Below are 22,953 nucleotides of genomic sequence, written 5' to 3'. Positions count from 1 at the left end.
TATTAATAGTATTGTAAAAATTTTTGAGAAAATTATCTTTGATCAATTATCTAACCATCTTTCTCATTATAACTTATTGTCTCAATGCCAGTCAGGTTTCAGGAAACACTTTTCAACTTCCACTGCTATTGTGAAATTTACAAATGATATTTTTTCTAGTTTAGATAATAATATGTGGACTGGTGCCATTTTTTTAGATCTTACGAAAGCATTTGATTTAGTTGATCATTATTTGCTTCTGGATAAGCTATATTCAATTGGCCTTTCTCGTTCATCTCTTCTTTGGTTTAATTCATATCTTCATCATCGTCGCCAGTGTGTGTCCTTTGGGGGCAGTCAGTCGAACTTAATAGGTGCAGATAAAGGTATACCTCAGGGTTCGTCGCTTGGACCTTTGTTATTTTCCATTTTTATTAATGATTTGCCTCTCTGCTGTTCAGAATGTGACATTCATCTTTATGCAGATGATACAATTATATATTGCTCCAAATCAAATACTACAGACTTAAATTATTCTTTACAACACGATTTTGATTTAGTACAGCAGTGGTTGTCTTTTAATAAACTCCTGTTGAATAAAACAAAATCTTATTGTATGCTTTTCCAGAAGAAACCTAAGAAAGATAGAAGTAAGCTTAATCTGCATTTTCTGGATCTTTCTCCCCTAGAGACAACCGAGAAATTTAAATATCTCGGTGTTTGGTTAGAACCTGATCTTTCGTTCAAAGCTCATATTTCTGCACTTACCAATAATCTTAACTTTCGTCTTAAAACATTATATCAATCGATAGATTGCTTTAATTATCAAGTTAGGAGAAGAATAGTCTCTCAATTGCTTTTACCTATTTTGGACTATGCAGATGTTATATATGCTAATACAACTGCTACCAACTTACACCCTCTTGATGTGGTATATAACAGCTTGTGCAGATTTGTGCTTCGTTGCCCCTATAGGACACATCACTGTGTGATGTATGAACAGTTGTCCTGGCTTGCACCCTCAGCCAGAAGACAATATCATTGGTTTCAGTTCATTTTTAAATGTATCTACTTTCAATATCCATATTATTTATCGCAATATTTAGTGCCTTACAGTTCACAATATGGCCTTCGTCATAATGAACAGCTCTTTTTTATTGTCCCTAGAATTAAAAGAGAAATTGGGAAATATGCATTCTGTGTTAGAGCTCCTCATGATTGGAACACACTTCCTGAATTCATTCGCTCGCTTACGTCTCTTTCTCGGTTCCGCACTGCTTTGTTAACATACTTCCAGAATTCCTGTCAATGTTTCTAGTTTCTTAGATTTAGCATTGATATGTGTCATGTTATGTATCTATGTATGTATGCACACTTATAGCGATGGGAACTTCTTAGGAATATCTGGGATTATTGTGTTATGTAAAATGTTTCTTTGGCTGTTTGGAGACATATTCCATGTGATGGGGATGGGGGTGGGGATATTGAGAGCGCGTGTGTGCGTGTGTGTGTGTGGGTGTGTGTGTGTTTTGTATTCTATTTTTTTTTTTTTTTACTTTGAATTTATTATAATTGCATTTACTGTCAAGTATACTTCGCTTGTATTTGTTGTTTGTTCATGATCCTGAGGACCCCCATGAAAACGAGATGTTGCATCTCATGGGGTTGATCCTCTAATAAATGTTAAATAAATAAATAAATAAATAAATAAATATATGTTTCTGTTAAACGCATCTGTATTGACTTGGACCGCAGATGGCGTTGCATCGTTCTGTCGGTGTGACCTTACGTTACCAGTCTGTGTTTATTCGAAGCTTTTGTTTTGACAAAATATTAACTGTTCAATAATTTTTTGGTTTTGTCTGTCTCGTGCAGATGAGGGCAGTAAGGTGTGTGACACAAGCGGCTGCGATGAAGACTCTTTATATCTGTATGAGGGTCAGGATTGGGTCATCTCGCCCGCCTGTTCTCCGGTGGAACCCAGCGCTCTCTCACCAATGCTGGCTGAGGAAACCTTTCGCTACATGAGTAAGTCACCCAAACATGTGCACGCGACTGCCTAGCTGCTATTTCTGTCAGGTCACGAATGCATACAGTGGGTTAGATTTGGGGACGCGGGTAACTGAAAGAGCTTGCGTTAGCAGTGCAAAGGTCATCGGTTTGATTCTCAGGGAAGACACGAATGCATCTGCAAAATGCATAAACGAAGGAGGTGTTATATAATATGAGAGCAGCTCAAATTAGATTTGGGAGTATTGTTTTGAACCCATTACATCCAATTTACTGAAGTAAATTGTTTGCGAGGCTACATTTAGCAAAGTTACTCCCCAACACCGGCGTTTGTATGCTGTAGGGAGTGTGTTGTCCACCCCTGGCAAGGGTACAGGAATTTAGTATGCAGGGCTCTTAAGTGCAGCTGACGGCAGAGTCGGGCAGCCGGAGGGGCGGGGCGGGCCGGTGGAGACAGATGCACGGATAGAGAGCAAAGACATTAGACGAGCAATCATGCCGGTTTTAAACGTACTGAACGAAGATCTCTATGATCAATTCGCTGTGGAAGGTGAGATCTGTAAATGCAGTTTGGATGTCCGTGCATGTTGCTTAGTGTTAAAGTGTTTGTGTGCCTACAGGACTTCATGCAATGCAAGGTCATCTATAAGAGTAAAGAGGACATGCAAGGTGAACACGTGCTAGAGATTTATGTTTGTGGGAGTGTAACACATTTCCTTTTACTTTGTTGTGCCAGTTTTGTTTTGGGCGTGTGCTCATCTCTGCAGTACAGGAAGTGAAGGGTCGTGTTTCTCAGCGGTGATGTCGTCTGCGAGTGCTCATGTTTTGCTGATGTCATTTTTAGGAGCCTATTGGCATGTGATGTATCTACATGAAATGTTATGGTGTAACTATATATTGTTTATTAAGTTGTAATAACATTTGCTTTAAATTGCGAAAAATAAACACGGTTAATTTATTCCGGTTGGCTGATTTAAATCGAAAAGATCTCGAGTTTGTGAGTCATTTCTATTACAGCAGTCAGTCCTGTAGATTCAATAGTGATCCTGGAAACACTGTCGATGCTTTGACGCACAACAGGAGAGTTTATATTTCTGTACTGGCCGGTATTATCAGATAACGTGGTGGATATAAATAACTATCCCTGGGTTTGTACCGGGCACAGCAAAGAGGAATCTGGGCCCAATAGGAAGCAGATAGCAGGGATCCGGGTGTGCAGGCTGTCGGGTGTACGTGCCAAGAAGGGTAGGGTGACTTTGGGGTCATTCTGAAATGATGGGACACATAGCCAGAGACGTGTTGAGAGTTTGCCCTCGTTTCTTACAGCTGTGTGATGATGCTGATATTAAAAATAACCAGAGACAGAGAGGAGGGCAACTAAGGTCTATTTAAAGTTTATAACTGGTGAGCTGAGTGTCATATAAGACAGAATGAAACAATAGACTGATGTCAAAGTCTCCAATACACAATATTTTTAGCAGGATCAATCAAAAATGACTCTTCTTGAAAAAAACGATTGGTCCTCTTGATAATGTTTAGATCTATTTATGTTTGGTTTCTTTAAAGCCTCATATAAAACAACACATGATTGTATATTGTGTTATACTAGGTTTTTATCGAATGCTATGCTAACTTATTTATGTGACCCTGGACCACAAAACCAGTCATAACGGGTATATTTGTAGCAATAGCCAACAATACATTCCACCCAAATATTGTCCTATCTTAAAAAAACATTCATCAATGGAAAGCTTTGTATTCAGCTTCCAGGTGTTGTATAAATCTGAAAAAAAATGATTTTGAACAATTTTATTTACTGACCCTTAAATGTTTTGTGGTCCTGGGTCACATATTGTATTGCATAATATAACAAAACATAAGATACAGTAATATAATATAATATAATATACAGTAATATAATATAACATAATATACAGTGACATAACATTATATACTGTATTTAATATGATATACTATAACACAGTAATATAACATATAACATAACAATATACAGTAATATAATATGATATGCTATAACATAAAGTAATAGAATATAACATACAGTAATATAATATAATATAATTTAATATACAGTAATATAGTATAACATAATACACAGTAACATAACATATAACATAACAATAATATAACATAACAATAAACAGTAATATGATATGATATAACACAAAGGAATTTAATATAACATACAGTAATATAACAGAACAATAATACAACATATAACATAACAATATACAGTAATATATGATATAATATAATATGTAATATAACATAACTTAATATACAGTAATATAACATAACATTATATACAGTTATAAAATGATGTACTTTAACATACAGTAAAAAAAAATAAAGCAACAATATACAGCAATATAATATAAAATACAGTAAAGTAAAATAATATAATATAATATACAGTAATATAACATAACATAATATACAGTAATATGATATGACATACAGTAATATAATATAATATAATGTAATAGAAATAATGTTAATTAATGTTACATTAAAAGTAATGTATTTTTTATTCGGGCTACTTGCATTCATTTCGGGCTACCAAAAACTGAAGAGCATTTAATTTGATTTTAAATTGATCACTCCTGTTCAAAATGATGAAACGTTGAGATCTCTCTTAAAGAAATGAGTTCACATTAAATCACTTTGAGACAAATATACTGATGGTCTAATAAATGTGTTACTGTAAATGTATGTTAAATTGTTTTCCAAGTTTTTATACTGATGTTCCTTAAAAAAGTGCTTGGACAAACATTAGTGTCACAAACCATTTTATACATTGACTGAACATAAATCACACACAGTTTTTGCAAGGCCAGCTGTAAAAGTGCAAGTGAAACGGCCGTACTGACACAGTCTGATATTTTACTGGCGATCAAAGGTCTTCACGTGTCTGTGATAACAAACGCATCACTTTCTGCTGAGCTCTGCTGGACCGCGTCATGACACCGTTTGTTTAGGAGTACAGAACGATCAGAGGAGAGGCTCTGCGGCTTTATTCAATTTGTAGTTTTGTGCTTCAATGGAGGTTCAATTGAAGTGTGAACGTGGGTTGTTTTAAAGTCTGAGGTGGAAGAGTAAATCTGTCAGGATGTTGTGGGTTTTTGACGATGTTCCTGCTCACATTCTCACCTCAGGTAAGCACACGTGTGTCTGTGTTTGTGTGTGTACACTACGGGTTTGGCCGTACTCGTGAGGGTAAAATCTTTAAACATGTCTTCACAAAGTCAACACGTCAAGATTAATTTAAGTCCTCAATAAAGACTTTAAGCCAAGAGATATTACCCTCTTTGTGTGAGTGTTAGATATCTGCTGTGAAAACAAACTATTATTTATGAATAATTATCTATGCTGTAGTAATATTGAATTATTGAGTAGTAATATTGAAACATATCTGTGTATGTGTGTGTGTGCACTGATAATTGAACGCTAGTAAAGATACTTAATGTTTGTGGATGTTTTGTGGATTACTTATGGTTGTGTTGATGAAATTCTCAATTTAAATGAAAAGTGCTTTGAAAAACTTTTGTTTGACTCTAAAGTACTTAAAAATTGGTTGTGTACAATGAAAAAATTTGCTCTTAAATTTTTAAGTATAATTTACTTGGATTTACAAGTAATTTCAACTTCAATTTTTTATCTTGACTAGTGATGAGTTGCTGTATTTATTTTACAGTGTACACAAAACTTATTAACAAAACTTGTTAATTTGTTAAGTTAAAGTAACTTGTTTGTGTGTGAAATTAGTTAAAACTAATAAAAATAATTTATTTTAATTCAGGTGAGCTCATGACTGCTGACTGCTGTCAGGTGCTTAAATATGTCTCTGTCTTTCTCTCTCGCTCGCTCTCTGTCTCTCTCTCTTTCTCTTTCTCTCTCTCTAGCTCTTGTGGATGTATTCACCTGATTACTCCTATCTTTATCTTATCCGTTCTTTAACTCTTTCCCCACCAGCATTTTTTTTTAAAAAGTTGTTGGCCATCTCCAGCTTTTTTTATTTTCACAAAAGTTTGATGCCTTCCAAAAAATGTTCTTCTATAAATATATAAACATACAAAATATCAAATGAGTTTCATCCTACCTTCATTTGCTTTCTTTTCATCACATCTGGGTAGGTTTCTTCAAAAATACCAACGTTTTTTGTGAAGAACTTTTGATAGAGATCAGATTCAGAGCGACTAAGAGCACCATCTAGTGGATAATAGCGGAAACATTGATTGCCAGAAAAACTCGTCATTGGCAAGGAAGCTTTTTTTTTTAATTGGCGAGTTAATTCGTCAATGGTGGGGAAAGAGTTAACTTTCTCAGTTTCTTCTTTTCTATTTCTCTTTCATACATTCTGCAGCATTTCTCGCTGTGGGTTCCTCTTCATTTCCTCATAATGGTTCTAACAGTCAATCTAAAGGTAACACACTGTCTCTCTTTCTCTCTCTCTTTCTCTTTCTCTCTATTATTTATTATTTCTAACACTGTTGTTTTACATTTTTTTGTTATGCTCATGTATATGCTAGTGTCTGCATATATTAGTCATTGACCATAGCATTTTCACTGTAGATGCCTGTTTAGAGTTCTCAACGGGCCTGAAAATTACAACCCGACCCAACCCGGCCCGTGGCTTTTAAAGCCCGGACCCGATGTAACCCGACACATCAACGTGAATTATCTGTCCGAACCCGACCCCGGACCGATGCCGCCGACCCCCCCCCCCCCCTTCTTTTTTTCTCATAAACGTAGGCTATTATCATGACCATCAGACTGGAATTCAAATCAAGCTTTAATGTTTACGCCTTTTAACAATACAAACAACTGAAACAATAAACTTTAAATATAGGCTATATAAATATGCCTAAAAATCACACAATAATAAATAAAAAGAACTCAAACATGTACCCAGCCAGCGGCTTCTCCTCCTGTAGTAGCAAGCAACGGTGAATTCACCTGCGGCAAGTTTACTTTTCTCCATCTCTTCTTCTCCAGGCAACAGGCGTGCACACAGTGATAGCAATAAGCTCCGGGGCGGATCCGCTCTGAAGCCGGCAGCTCCGGTCTGGATCTGTTGCTGATCCGCCCCGGAGCTTATTGCTATCCCCCCCTCTCTGTGATGCACGTTCTAGCAGCCAGACCAGACTTTCTTTACGGTGAACAGCAGTGATGATTAATAATTTTTTTCACGGAACGTAAAAGATTAAGCCCGAGGTCCGACCTGACCCGACTCGACTCGGTTGCTTATATTTTTGACCCGAACCGTTGAGAACTCTATGCCTGTTAACTGTTATAGTTTTCCAAAACCTATGTTAAAGGGGTCATGTGATGTTAAACAGGTGCTCTTATTAAATGATAACACTAAGCTTTCAGTCCACTAAACCATTATTCAAAACCTCAATGTAAAACTAGACTATAGCCCTATTCGAACAATAACTGTTTCTCATGAGGATGTCTGTCAAAATCTATTTGCATGCCTCCTCTGCAATAACATGATCATTCACATGATCCGGATACTTGGTTTACCCAACTTTGGTGTTTGTCGAAAAACAGTAGCTAATTCGTCCAGTAGCTAATTTTTACACGGGTGATCGAGAAAAACACAGACATTTTGGATTCGGACCCCAAATAAAATTGACTACCCCCTGTAAATGATGAAAACACCTTACGTCCCCACCACAGGGCAACCATTTGGTCTCTTTGATAAGCCAACATGGAAGTGACTTAAACTGCAATTCATCGATGGGCCACTAAAGACAGGCTCCAAAGAGGAGTCAATCCCCATAGACCTCCATGTTAAAATGCCCAACTTTACAGCAGAAAATAATGTTTATAGTTTGGTACAAAAAGTGATTTTGGTCTATATAGCTAATCTTTCCCTTCATGACAACTGTGATGGGCGTACATTTTTTTTATAACTCATTAGTTTAAATTAAGCCCCAAAATTATGCATAATTAAGGGGGTGGCCACTTGAGTGATAGGTGGATTGCTGCTGCTATCCGCTCAGCTCCACCCACATTCCGCCTATTTTGTCCATTTTTGGTTATCTGGGAGTGACACGCAGTAACGCGTTTGCCAAGATGGGACAACCGGCTCCGCCCACTTTTGGCTTCAAAAACGCTCTTTAGAAACCTACCATTGACATCACAGACACTACGTCCATATTTCATACAGTTTTATGGTCCGCAAAACAAAAAATTACCCGAATTATCCAAATAGGGCTTATGTCTGGACTATTCTTACAGGTTGACCACATTATATTTATTTTCACCATATATGTTATTTTGAAGAGTATGACCCCTTTAAAGATCAAGTGAATGCTATAGAAAACTATTGGGGTGTAGATATGCAGGACTTTTTTAGAGTAAGATTTCCTTAAGATTTAACTATGTGTTTAGTAAACGCTTGTCATTTCAGAGTGAATCTGAATAAATGTGTTTATTTATGATCGCACTCTAAATGCGTGCATGATGATGTAGAGATGTTAGGCAGCGTGCATGTAGTATTGTGCATGCATGCATGCATGCGGATACACATGTAAATGAGATATATGGGTGTTTTTACACTTCATGTTCAATAAAGACACCCATTACCTGTATGCCAGTTTTGGTGTTTTTGCTGAAATAGTTTTAATTTCTAGCATTTTATTCATTGCATCTTGTTTTGTAGTTCTCAGCTCTGACCGGGTGGAGCAGATGACCAAGACGTACAATGACATTGACGTGGTCACACATCTTCTGGCTGAAGTAAGTAAATTCGTCAGCTAGTTATAACTGTGTGTTCACACCAGACGCGCAAGAGGCGGCAAACGCGAGTGATTTACATGTTAAGTCAATGCAAAGACATGAATAGGCATCCTGCGGTACGGTACGCGCGGAAGTCGTGTTTCGCGCAAATTGAGCGTTGCGCAGGAAACGCGCGAGTTGAACTTTGGCTGATATTCGTGCCACGTTAACCAATAAGGAGCTTGCTCTAGTAGTGAAGTGATTACAAGAAGCAAGCAGAGTTGCAGCAGCCCCTCCCATGATGGCAATTTTCCACGTGAATGTTTTGAATGACTAGAATTTCATGCGCGAATGAAGCGAGGAAACTCAAAATGTTCAAGCGTCCAACTGCTCGCGAATAGCGCATTTTTTCCGCCTCTCCCGCATCTGGTGTGAACACACAGTAATGGTTAACATGCTTTGTTTGGGTTGTTTCTGAATGTTTGTCTGGTTGCGTGATGTCATTTCAGAGGGACCGGGATCTGGAATTGGCCGCTCGGATTGGTCAGTCTCTGCTGCAGAGGAATCATGTGCTCCAAGAACGAAACGAATCTCTGGAGGAGCAGCTAACACAAGCTGTAGATCAGGTACAACATGAATCTGAACTCGGTTTGTCTCCGTAATGTGACTGATGTCTTGGAGTTAAATACACTTAATTTGATCAAAAAAACTTGAAAGATGGTTGAAGGGGAGGGGTTAAGAGTAAGGGCTTGATGATGAAAAGTTGTTTTACAGGCGTAGCAATTTATAGGTTGCTTCGAAATGACTTTTTATCTTTCTCTCTCAGGTTCATCAGCTTCAGCATGAATTGAGTAAAAAGGATGAACTCCTGCGTATGGTCGCGAGTGCCAGCGAGGAGAGCGAGACCGACTCCAGTTGCTCCACTCCGCTCCGTCACGCTTCATCTACAGGAGCCGCTTTCGCCCTCGGCCAGCTGGAAGCGATGCAGGTCAAACTGCAGGACCTGGAGGAGGAGAACCACGCTTTGAGATCAGAGGTGTGTAATGTGCAGGGTTCCCATGGTTCTTTGAAATCCTTAAAAGTTTGTGAATCTGGGGAAAAAATCAAGGCCCTGGGAAGTTTTTGAAAATATTCATATATAGATACAGGTCATTGAAAGTGCTTGAATCTTTTTTATGCAAGAAGTTTCCTGGAAAAAATTCCATATTATTCCCTGTGTAGTGTAGGATAATATTATAAAAATTCTAGACTTTTTAAGCACACGTGCTAAACTGTTCGCTTTAAATGCTTATATCTTCTGTATGCAAATGTTGATTCATACCAAAATGCTTTTTTGCATAGTTGTGTTTGACACATGAAAATGTCTCGGGTTATGTATGTAACTGTTGTTCCCTGAGAAGGGAACGAGACGCTGCGTCACCCTTGAGCATACTTCCTGCGTCCCTGTAACGCCGTCTTTGGCAATATTTCAGATAGTGATATACTTCCTGGCTCCCGCGTCACCCTGTCTTTGTCGTTAAGCCTCGCCATTGGTTGATTTTGATAAACACATTCAGACGCACTTACCCACGGAGGCGTCCCCAAAGTTTCACCGCAGTGACGCAACGCGAGTTCCCTCGAAAGGGAACTGTAACAATGTATCTTAAAAGGTAACACGATGTAACCTTGCTCTCACTTGAAAAGTGTCCCCAAATTTAATCGTTGAATTTGAGGGTATTGGACCTGGAAAGTCCTTGAAAGGTCCTTGAATTTTAAGTTTACTAAGGTGTGGGAACCCTGAATGTGTTTTACTCTTTCAGATTAAGCAGTATTACATAAGAGCCCATCTGATCATGTGTTCTGATGTTCTGCAGGCGTGTCACTTGAAGAAAGAGACCTTCACGTATGAGGAAAAAGAGCAGCAACTAGTGAACGACTGCGTGAAAGAGCTCCGTGAGTATCTGGACATTCGTGCTCAACGAGCCATCTTCATAGGATGCTTCATTTAAGACAGATTTTTCTGGCATCATCTTGCAGACCTCATTTGCAGTGCATTCTGGGATTGTCTTTACATATGTTGAATACAGCGTTTTATTTGTGTATGCGTGTATGTTTCAGGTGAGTCAAGCAGTCAGATGGTGACCCTGACAGAGGAGCTCTCTCATAAGAATGAGGAGTTATTGAGACATCAGGAGGAGATTGCACAATTACTCTCACAGATCGTAGAGCTCCAGCATCGAATCAAAGAGGTCAGAGAGCATTGAGCATATACACAACATCTCAGTTGATCATGCACTGCATGAATAGATGTCGCAAGTTGGATGATCCTTGTCACCTCAGCATGATCTGACACATTTTTGTGCCTCAATTTGGCTTTTTGCATAAAAGATTTTAATGTCACAAATTTATTTGCATTTACACTGAGGTGAACATATTTTTTAAATAAAAGTGGGGACATTTCCTAGTTTTGTTCCTAACAGGAACAAACTTTGAATGTTTTCATCTTTTTATTTTTGTGGGTTTGTGGTGGACAGAACACCAAAACAATGGGACTGTCCCCAGTAAATGGGGACATTTGGTCATCTTAATTTACACTACCAGTCCAAAGTTAAGGGTTGACAGAAATGTTTCTCATGATCTAAAAACTGGTTTTTGGACCACTGGTATTTAAAAAAAAAATTTAGATGAATAAAAAAGCTTCCATGGATATATGGTTTGTTAGGATAGAGATACAATTATTTGAAAATCTGGATTCTGAGGGTGCAAAACATCAAAATATTGAGAAAATCGCCCTTAAAGGATTAGTCAATTTTCTTTAAAAAAATCCAGATAATTTACTCACCACCATGTCATCCAAAATGTTGATGTCTTTCTTTGTTCAGTTGAGAAGAAATTATGTTTTTTGAGGAAAACAGTCCAGGATTTTCCATTTTAATGGACTTTAATGGACCCCGACACTTAACAGTATTAATGCAGTTTAAAATTGCAGTTTCAAAGGACTCAAAAAGATCTCAAATGATGCATAAAGGTCTTATCTAGTGAAACAATTGTCATTTTTGGCAAGACAAATAAAAAATATGCACTTTTAAACCACAACTTCTCTTCTTCCTTGGCTGTGTGACAAGCCAGTGTGACCTCACATAAGAGGTCACGGCTCACGTCAAGAGGTCACGGATGACGTATGTGAAACCACGGCTCACTGTTTACAAGTGTTGAGAAAGAGGACCGTTCCTACGTTGTTGTATGTGGAATAAAACTAATTAATGTCTTTGTGTCAGTTTATTGTTTAAAATGGTCCGCAAATGTGCGTTTCATATATGTAACACGTGACATTTCAATGTCATTACGCAATTACGTGAGGTCGCGCTGGCTCGTCACACAGCCGGTGGAAGAAGAGAAGTTGTGGTTTAAAAGTGCATATTTTTTATTTGTCTTGCCAGAATGACAATTGTTTTTCGCTAGATAAGACCCTTATGCCTCGTTTGGGATCGTTTAGAGTCCTTTGAAACTGCAATTTTAAACTGCATTAAAACTGTTACGTCTTTGGGGTCCATTAAAGTCCACTAAAATGAGACAAATCCTGGAATGTTTTCCTCAAAAAACATAATTTCTTCTCGACTGAACAAAGAAAGGACATAACATTTTGGATGACATGGTGGTGAGTAAATTATCTGGATTTTTTTTTAAGAAAATTGACTAATCCTTTAAAGTTATCCAAATGAAGTCCTAAGCAACACTTTACTACTAATAAATATATATATATATATATATATATATATATATATATATATATATATATATATATATATATCTTCATGAAATGGCATCTTTATTTCATATCTTAATATTAGGATATAATTTTTTTATATATTATTAAGGGGGACATTTCACAAGACTTGTATCTTTGACGTTCCCAGAGAACAAATGTGAAGTTGTAGCTCAAAATTAATATATATATAATTTATAGATAATTTATTATAACATGTTAAAATTGACACTTTGTAGGTGCGAGCAAAACTGTGCTGTTTTTTGGTGAGTCCTGTAAAATGCAAATGAGCTGATCTTCTGCACTAAATGGCAGTGCTGTGGTTGGATAGTGCAGATTAAGGGGCGGTATTATCCCCTTCTGACATCCCAAGCGGAGCCAAATTTCAATTACATATATTTTCACATGCTTGCAGAGAATGGTTTACTAAAACTAAGCTACCGACCTGGGTTGATCTTTTTCACATTTTCAAGGTTGATAGAAGCACTGGGGACCCAATTTTAGCACTTAAACATGAAAAAACTCAGATTGTCCCCTTTAATGTTCATTTTTACCATAAAAAAATCTATAATTTTGATCCATACAATGTATTGTTGGCTAATGCTATGAAAATACCGGTGAAGCTTATGACTGGTTTTGTGGTCCAGTATCACATGAAATTATACAATTGTGTATCAGATATGTAAAATGATATTTTGCCAAATTATTTGTGTGTGTTTATTGTTTTCAGTTGGCACTAGAGAAGGAAGAGTTAAGAGTTCATCTACAGGCATCAAAGGAAGCACAACGACAACTGACTGCTGAGGTGAACACACACACTTACACAAACTCGTGTGTAATAACTATGTGATGTAACAGACTCAGACTGAGATTTATTTACAAATTTGGCTTTAGTAAATCTGTCTATAATTCTGTGGTTTTCTTCGGGTTAAAGACCTTGTCTGGATTAATCCACTTGATTTAAGATGTTTTGCTTATGAGAGTTGTTTTAAAGGTTTAGGACAAACCAGCTTAGTCACTATGATTCTGTAAAGCCATCGAGTCTTATCTGAGACCAGCTATATGGTCATTACCCATAATGAAAGACTTATGAAATGAGACAGTAAAGGTCGGGGTGTCGTACCACGGTCACAGGATGTGTTAGTTAATAAATAATGACAGGGTCAGAAGTGCAGTGATTTTATCTTTAGTTTTTTTCGTATATTGGTTATAGGTTTATTACTTTACATTCCAGCAGCTGTAGATCATACACCACAGATCAAAAGTTTAGTGTCACTTGACTAAAATGTTTCTCATGAAGGTGCATGTTTTGCTGGTTTTAGGCTGGAGGCTTGGCTGGCTAAGCTGGTTGGCTGGTTTAAGATGAAAGTTGATGGTTTAAGCTGGTCCTCCCAGCCTGGAAAAGCTGGTTTTCCAGCATGGTCAAGCTGCTGTGTCGGCTAGCCAGCCTGGTTTTAGCTGGTTAAGTTGGTATAGCAGGCTGGTTTTAGAGGACACTTTTTATCTGGTAAAGCTCGAAGCTTGGTTATGCATGTTGGCTGATCTTAACTGGTTTAGGTTGGAAATTGCTGGTTTAAGCTGGTCCTCCCAGTCTGGCAAAGCTGGTTAAGACACGTTTTAGCTAGTCTTAGCTGGTCAGGCTAATTTTGAAATGCATGACTTGGGCAGATTAATGAAGAACAATCAGCCAGATGTGAACTCCTTTAATATTATTTAAAAATCATCTCGAGGGTTAAACAACAAGAAGCTGAGTGATTTTTTTATATAAAATGTAGGCATATGGTGAATACACTGATGACATTTTTTTTTAAATAGTTCAAGTTACTATCATTGTAAATGTGGGAATGGATATTATTGATGAATGAGTAAATGTTTCTAAACATTTGAACGGTAGTTTATATCTATCATCTCTTTGTGTATTGGCTTTATTGTTTTATTATGTAGTATTATGCATTTTACTGCTTTATTATGACACCACTTTGTGTTTGTTTGTGTGTTAGCTGAAGGAGCTGGTAGACAGAAATGCAGAATGTGTGGGAATGCTACACGAATCTCAGGAGGAGGTTAAGGAGCTGCGCAGTAAGAACACGCCATCTGCAGGCCTGCGCAGACACATGCCTTATGGACTGTACCCTATGGTGAGAAACACACCTTATGTCATTTTATTTATTGTCGAGAATATAGACAACAGATAATATGATGTATTATTTATAATGCATTAAGAGTGCCTATATAAAAACAAGCATCACGCCACTGACAAAACAAATTGAAACTATTTAAAAGTCTTTTCATTTTAGTCTTAACTATCCCAAATTTGTGGTTGGTTGGTTATTAATGGCATTTAGTCATGAATCTGTGTTAATCTGTGTTTTGTCTGTCTTGCAGGATTCTTTGGCAGCTGAGATTGAAGGCTCGATGAGGAGAGAAGTGAGCGTCGAGGAGGAAATCACCTTTCAGGACCAAAGGTGAGACTTTTTATTCACATGATCGTCACACTTCCATAACCCCTCCACATCAAATGACCCCGCATTTGTTTTCTGATTGGAGGTCGGCCCATAAACGCGTGTTCGAGACCGTGAAATCAGTGAATAAGTCTGTGATGAAAGCCGCCGGGCCACCCATCCCTGGCTCCGCCCACTGCGGTGTCATCATGACAGCGCTGCCCCATCAGTCACACACAGAGGATGGAGCTGTACATCCGGACGGCACCAAGTGAGTGTTTATACGAGGAATTACCTAGCCGAGTATTCAAAATACCCAGAATGCATTTTCTCTTCATAACAAACATCTGTGTATGCCGCAGAGAAAGCTCTTATCTGGGTCAGCCCGGTTCTCCTGGAGGAAACGACTTAACGTCCGCCATACATCGGTTGTCTCTGCGCAGACAGAACTTTCTGTGCGAGCGGCAGTTTTTCCAGGCCGAGAGAGAACGGAAGCTTCAGGAGCTGGCGGCCGCCGAGTCGGAAGGCAGCGGGAGCGGATGCAGTTCGCCAATGGGAAGCACAGTTTCTTCTTTCACCAACCTATCAGAGTTCTCCTTCTCCTCCAACTGTTTCAAAACCTTTCTCCCTGAAAAACTGCAGATTGTGAAACCAATGGAAGGTGAGTGAAGGAGAACATTCAGACCACCGGAAATCATGATTTTCCAGAAATCATAAAATATAAAGCACTTTTAACAGAAATATTAGGGCTGTCAGATGATTTATCACGATTAATCGCTGCTCCTTACTTGCGTTGTCATTTGCATGTGGATTCTATATTCACAAAATTGTCATTATAAATAAAATAACTAACCGTTAACCACAATTAATCGTGATTAATCGCAGTTCCTTGATTTATCATGATAAATCCCATACAAAATAAAAGTTTGTGTGTGCATAATTTATGTGTGCACAATTTACAGCTCCTTACTTGCATTTTTATTTATATGTGCATTCTGTGTTCGCAAAATTATCATTATAAATCAAATAACTAATCGCAATTAATCGTGATTAATTGCTACTCTTTACTTGTATTGTCATTTACATGTGGATTCTATGTTCGCAAAATTATTACCATAAATGAAATAACTAATCGCAATTAATCGTGATTAACCGCAGTGCCTTGATTTATCACGATTAAACACATGCAAAATAAAAGTTTTTGTTTGCATAATTTATGTGTGCATAATTGACAGGTCCTTGCATTTTTATTTACATGTGGATTCTATGTTTGCAAAATTATCACCACAAATGGAAATAACTAATCACAATTAATCGCAGTGCCTTGATTTATCACGATTAATCGCATACAAAATAAAAGTTTTTGTTTGCATAATTTATGTGTGCATAATTGACAGGTCCTTGCATTTTTATTTACATGTGGATTATATGTTTGCAAAATTATCATTATAAATGAAATAATTAATCACGATTAATCGAAGCTCCTTACTTGCATTATAATTTACATGTGGATTCTATGTTTAAAAAGTATCATCATAAATTAAATAACCGCTACTAATCACAATTAATCGTTATTCATCATGATTAATCGCAGCTCCTTACTTTTTTATTTACATGTAGATTCTATGTTCGCAAAATTATCATTGTAAATAAAATAACTAACCGCTACAAATCTCAATTAATCGTCGTTTCTTACTTGCATTTTTATTTATATGTTGATTTTATGTTTAAAAAAGTATCATTATAAATTAAATAACTGCTTCTAGTCACAATTAATTGTGATTTTTCATGATTTATTGCAGCTCCTTACTTTCACTTTTATTTACATGTAGATTCTATGTTCGCAAAATTATCATTGTAAATAAAATAACTAATTGCTAGTAATCACAATTAATCGCAGCTCCTCACTTGTATTTTTATTTAAATGTAGATTCTATGTTTGCAAAATTATCATTATTAATGAAATAACTAATCGCTACTAATGACAATTAATCGCCGCTCCTTACTTGCATTTTTGTGGATTCCATGTTAAAAAAGTACCATTATAAATGAAATAACCGCTACTTATCACAATTAATCAGGATTAATCATGATTAATCCCAGCTTCTTACTTGCATTTTAATTTACATGTGGATTCTATGTTCACAAAATTATCATTTATATATGAAATAAATAATCGCTGCTAATCACAATTAATCGCCGCTCATTACTTGCATTTTTATTTACGTGTGGATTCTATGTTCGCAAAATTATAATTTATAAATTAAATAAATAATCGCTACTAATGACAATTAATCGCCGCTTCTTACTTGCATTTTTATTTATATGTGGATTCCATGTTAAAAAGTACCATTATAAATGAAATAACCGCTACTAATCACAATTAATCACGATTAATCATGATTAATCGCAGCTTCTTACTTGCATTTTAATTTACATGTGGATTCTATGTTCACAAAATTATCATTTATATATGAAGTAAATAATCGCTACTGAATCAAGCAGAAATCCTGAAAGTGCCATTTAGACCTGCTGATAAGATATTGTTTTCTGATTATTGACGAAAAATCTTGGTTTCCCCTTCTTTAGGTTCTCTTACCCTTCATCACTGGCAGCAGCTTGCTAGACCGCATCTGGCCACTATTCTAGACCCTCATCCAGGGGTCGTCACCAAAGGCTTTCGTCCTCTCCCGCAGGATGCCATCTACCAGCTTACAGATCTCGAAGAAGATGAAGACCAAGAGAAGACATCAGGGGAGCATAAGAGGTGGGATGAGATGGCACAGGGTGCAAAGACCAAAGCGGAAGATGAGGAAGAGGAGGAAGATGGAGGGATCACGTTTAATGTACAGTCGTCATCCACTCCTGAGGAGAAGAGGGAGAGAAGTCGTTCCCAGACCCCGAACAATGTCCCGCCCCTTCTTGCGTCCCTCAGGAATTCACCTGTGCCCATAGCAGCGGTCGTTTCCATAGCATCAGCAGTTAACCAGATGGCTAGTTCTGGATCGGCGGAGAGCTCTGGAATCTCTGGGCCAATGGTTCCCACGCTTGACCTGAATCTCGGGTCTAAAGCGCCCTCTCGAGGTAAACAACTGTCACACCAATGAGTTGTTTTGGAGGTTGAGGTACTGAATGTATGTTTATTTGTTTTTACGTTTTCTTCGTGTTTAGCAGTTAATCCCGGAAAATATCAGAGCTCCACCTTTTCCACATACACCTTCACTACCTGCCGGATCCTGCATCCTTGTGACAGCACACAAGTGACATCTAGGTAAGACGTCTAGATAATGTAATGTAAATATGGTTATCTACATACTAAACTTTTTGATATACTAAACTTTATACTAAACTTTTTTTTTTAGCTCTGCATGTAGTCCTTCAATCGGTGATTACACCCCAAGTTCACTTCGGACCGGTCCCAGTACTCCAGTCACACCTTGCAGGTTGAGTCTGGGTGACTCTTTCCCCATCCGCCGCCCTGCACCGCCCCCCGGTGGACTAGCTAAACTTCTTCTGGAGAAAGGCATCTCTGCTCAAGGTCCCACAGCTGTAGCGGCACCAAAAAAGCCCCTTTCTCCACGTCTTCTTCCGAGTACCCCACCCAACTCCCCCTCGCATTCGCCGTGCCCCTCCCCGGTGCCTTTCGATTCGCGGACCACCTCTTCTGACAACTTCCTGGCGTCCCGTCCCGCCGAGCTCTTCCTACAAGATGTTTACGGGCTGAAACTCGGTCGCGCCCCCAGACCGGATCTCCTGAGCCCCGACCGATCCCCTCAAGAGCAGGCAAACAAACCCGAACGGCACAGCGTCAACCTCGTTGAGCATCTTCGTAAGCTAGGCTTGGATAAAAAAGTCCTCCGAGGTTCTGACGCCGAAGGTACCCGTATGCAGGAATCCTCCACGTTCCTGGCAACGGGAGGAGGGAGTTTACTGGACGGGCTTCGGCGGAATCAAAGTCTGCCCGCTATGGTCGGTCGGCGCAGTGCATCGCTCACCAGTCCCTCCTATCCTGGACCGCCCCAACACCCTACTTCCTTGGCCCTTCCTACTCCACCCTGGGGGAACCTAAATGAACCACGGCGCACACGTAGACACGCCTCTCTTTCTCAAGCCACGGCCCATCTACATAATTCATAAGGATGTGGGCGTGGTCCAGACTGAACTATATACTTTATACCCCGCATAACCTTAATAATGCCATCTGTTTTCCATCCTGCCATCCAGAAACGGAAAGGAAAATGACTTTGAGACAAAACCGGGATGTTTTAAAAGCACAATAATAAAGTAAATGTTTGAAAATTAATATTTTAAGGCCTTATAGCACTCGAGAGGGAATATATAGGTGCGTGCGTGTATATCTTTCTCCCCCTTAAATAGTATATTTTTAACTTTTTCTATTTGCATTTCCATCAAATTTTCTTATCTTTAAGTCTTTGTTTCTTTTATTTATCTGTTCATTTGTTTTCTGGGCTGTGGAGATTCTGATGAGATCAGTAGTAGTGCAGAAAGACAAACGTAAGTGAAGAAGGTTGTTGAATGTAGTGTGAACGGATATAAGGAAGAAAGGATCGAAGTCTAAAGGAATTCTGGGAACATGAAGGTTTCTGTACGTTTATTTTGAAAATTTGGTCACTTTGAGTCACGATGGTTTGCATTAAGAGATTTAAAAGTGAAGCACAGGATTGAGGTGATGAGCGAAATCAAGAATGAAGAGAAAAGAAATTTGAAGGTCACATCTCCACAGCCTCCTCTGAAGGTTTCTGAAGGTTCCTCTCTATAGATGAGGAGTCCCAAAACTAGATCATTCAGATGTCTAGTCTGTCTGCCTGTATCCTTGTATGGTTTATCATATACTTCTTTACAGTCAAACCTTTTGTTTCCCAGCATGCACCTGGACATATCCTCACCCATCTAAATCACGTGGTGTTATTTCACACAGAATTGATTCATTTTTGGGAAAGTCAGTCACAGAAGTGGATCGCTGAGGATTTATTATTAGTTTGTACATGTTTTGTGTTGCTACATTGTTTGTCTCAGCTGTGTTTTTTATGTGAAATAATATTCAGGGATTGTATTTAATGTAAATGAAGTGTTGTGTTCACGTGCACTAGATGTGTCGTTTCAGATTTCGGATGGGAACAAAATTTTCACGTTTGATTTGGTTTAAGACGATGCCACGGCAGAATTCCAAAGGGAATTTTTTTTTTTTTTTTTGCATCCTTATACTAGATTTTTTTATTATGTTAGTACATCCCTGAGTCGTTTAACATGCAAATCATGTTTTTTTTTTGTTTTTGTTTTTTTGATATAACAGAACTGTTATTTACCAAGCAAGACCTGATTTCTGTGTTATGTGGTTTCGGGATTTTAGATTGAATGACCCCTTAGTGACATCATTTTTCTCCTCATCCTCATTTCTCCTCTTTCTTTCATTTAATGCACTTTTGATTTTTAACTCTTTAGTATTTTATTACTAAACAGGCCTAACCTAACATTTAACAAACTGTTTAAGGTCATAACTTAAGATGTATTATTTACTAACCTAGTATCTGATGTAGAAACTAGAGTTTTAATATATTTGTGTTGGTGGAATTTGAGAAGGGACTCAAACACCTTGTGTTATGGAAATAAACCAAATTTATTTGTCCTTTTTTGCACCTAAATTGTAATTTTATAAGCTAAAATGTTTTTTTGTGGTAGATGGTGACCACACAGGGAAAATCGTCTGGTTTAGAGACATTTGTGAGCTGAGATGCCAAGAATACAAACCAAACATGATTCGAACTTACAGCTTCATTACATAACGCACAACGCATAAATATTTCTTGCAATTTTACATCAAACTGTACAAACCTTGTATATCAAAACACTTTCTGCATATACACCAACAGCTTTGTGTTATATACATTTTTATTGCAAGATGAATTGTACGGTACTGCTTCATGCATGGTTTAATAGTAATGTATTGAAGTGTCCTTATTTACTTCTTCCTGTTGTTGATGTCATCGAGCTCTCCGCTGCCAATCAGGTCAAATGTTAATGCTTGAAGACGATGTCACTTGTAGTGACACCAAACACCTTGTGATCTGTTTTGTGATAATGACAGTTAAATAGATATAGTTTGATGTCATGTAACCATGATCGTTGTGTTTCCCTGTGTTTAGCTGCTGTCAAAGCCTTGTATTAGCCTTATGTCGTTGTTTTTTATAATAAAGCAAAAAAAATCATCATGCATCTTTGCATTTGGTTCTTGCAAGTTCGATAAATGTACAAATGATTTATTTATAACTCCATATTTATTATAGTGACTGATGATGACCTTTTCCCTTAAATTAAATTGATTGTATTTCAGAAAATAAATAAAATGCCAAAAAATAAATTTAAACCCTAAAACGTTAACACGAAATTTAAGCACACATCCGTGTTATAATTCATCTCAAAGATGGAAATGAAATAAATATTGTACATTGCATGACGAAAATGAAGCCTATTAAATTGCCAATATGTCCGTTGTGCCTCCAAATTAATCATTATGCAAATTGGTAACGCTTTACAATAAGGGTTCATTTATTAACGTTACTAAATGCGTTAGCTAACATGAACTAACAATGAGTAACATTTTAACAGCATTTGTTAATATAAAGCCCAGAGTACAGCTCTTATTTTTACGTGTACGCAAACGTACGTGCACGGTCGAACGCACAGCTTTGCAAAGTATAGTTTGACTCGTACGTGTAACACAGACGTTCGACGCATGCGCATTGCAAAGCAATGCTATAGAAGGCCACGGGGAGCAAAATTGCGCAAATTTTTACACCTAAACAATGCATCAACGACGTGTTGTTTGCACATAAAATATGTGCGTACAATGTTCGCAGGTTTTTTTTAAATCCGGCATTGCGCGAACAGCACACGCACAATTTTCTGATGACAAAATTGCGTAACGTGCACTGGACCCTCGTGTACAATAAAAAATAGACCATACTTCGGCCTTTAATGTTTAATTTAAAGACAATAATTGTGCATTAACTTATGTTAACAAATGGGACGTTATATAATTGCAAGTACATTTGGTTTCCAAACTCATTTTTATGCTATTTTTAAATGGTTATAATTATATAAATATATAATTACCAATATAAAGCATTTCAGTTTTTAAATTTAATAAATACTAAAATGAACTACAATAATAAATGCTACTACAATAATAAATGCTGTAGTAGTATTTTATTGTTGTTAGTTTATGTTAACCAGGGGCACTTTTCCCGGTGAGAGGGTTCAACACCCACACTTTTTATGCAGTTTTGCAAGAACGCCTTATTAAAGTCGCTCCTCCGTTTCTCTGGCCGCTCTCTGTCTGCTGCGCTGCGCTGCATTCTCTCCCCCTCCCCTCTCAAACATGACGCCGGCTTTGAGTGTTACCGGCTGATGATTGGCTGTTCTGCCTTAAGTCCCGCCTCTCTTGGTGGGTTAGATTGATCGGTCAGCTCGCGCTGAGGAGGCGGGAACTTTGTTTAATTACATCTCCCTTTTTCAGGTAGGCTACTTTGAATGAGTGTTTAAAAAACTTTATTAAACACTTTAATCAACTCTATGAATAAGCTTGATATGTGTTTGGGACTAATGCTAATTGGGTTATTGTTCAGCAGCTGGCTAAATTCGGTCATGTAGACAATGTGGCATGCAATGTATAACCTGTGATGAAGAAGGCAGGGAATTGACGAGGATGAGGGACAAATTGCAATCGATTTGATATTTTAAGCATTGTTTGTTGATTAGCTGAATACTTTGTTAATACTACCTGTTGTGTATGATTGTACTTGTTGAGGAGAAAAAAATGAGAAATGATGACATAGTTCTTCAACAGGTAACTTATGCAAACAATGAAAGAAAAGTGTAGCCTATATTATTTAAATGTAAAAACGGTAAATTGTTACATCATTTAGACCACCAGAGAAAAAGCTTTTCAGGGCACAAGTAGCAAAATTTAGCAGTAACAGTCCTGTCAGACCCATGTCAGTATCGAGCTTA

General features: G+C 37.7%; 1 protein-coding gene across 2 annotated transcripts in view; it reads left to right on the top strand.

Moving 5' to 3' along the window:
* The window catches only part of trak2 (trafficking protein, kinesin binding 2), a 28,622-nt gene extending 7,473 nt beyond the window's left edge, over positions 1-21,149 (top strand). The window contains exons 3-17 of one of the 2 annotated variants that reach the window (XM_065293795.1): positions 1,855-2,007; positions 6,374-6,433; positions 8,681-8,757; positions 9,246-9,362; positions 9,563-9,772; positions 10,590-10,668; positions 10,834-10,964; positions 13,212-13,286; positions 14,482-14,619; positions 14,867-14,946; positions 15,029-15,193; positions 15,285-15,583; positions 17,512-18,006; positions 18,097-18,193; positions 18,285-21,149. In XM_065293795.1, the coding sequence (XP_065149867.1) occupies positions 1,855-2,007; positions 6,374-6,433; positions 8,681-8,757; positions 9,246-9,362; positions 9,563-9,772; positions 10,590-10,668; positions 10,834-10,964; positions 13,212-13,286; positions 14,482-14,619; positions 14,867-14,946; positions 15,029-15,193; positions 15,285-15,583; positions 17,512-18,006; positions 18,097-18,193; positions 18,285-19,059 (2,951 nt within the window). In that variant the 3' untranslated portion in view covers positions 19,060-21,149. Of the gene's footprint in view, positions 1-1,854; positions 2,008-6,373; positions 6,434-8,680; positions 8,758-9,245; positions 9,363-9,562; positions 9,773-10,589; positions 10,669-10,833; positions 10,965-13,211; positions 13,287-14,481; positions 14,620-14,866; positions 14,947-15,028; positions 15,194-15,284; positions 15,584-17,511; positions 18,007-18,093; positions 18,194-18,284 lie in introns of both variants that reach the window. The other variant, XM_065293794.1, reaches the window with a different exon arrangement.
* Positions 21,150-22,953: the final 1,804 nt, after the last annotated feature.

Source organism: Paramisgurnus dabryanus, chromosome 7 (assembly GCF_030506205.2).
Source record: "Paramisgurnus dabryanus chromosome 7, PD_genome_1.1, whole genome shotgun sequence".
NCBI classification, from domain to species: Eukaryota; Metazoa; Chordata; class Actinopteri; order Cypriniformes; family Cobitidae; genus Paramisgurnus; species Paramisgurnus dabryanus.
This window is presented reverse-complemented; position numbering and strand designations above follow the sequence as displayed.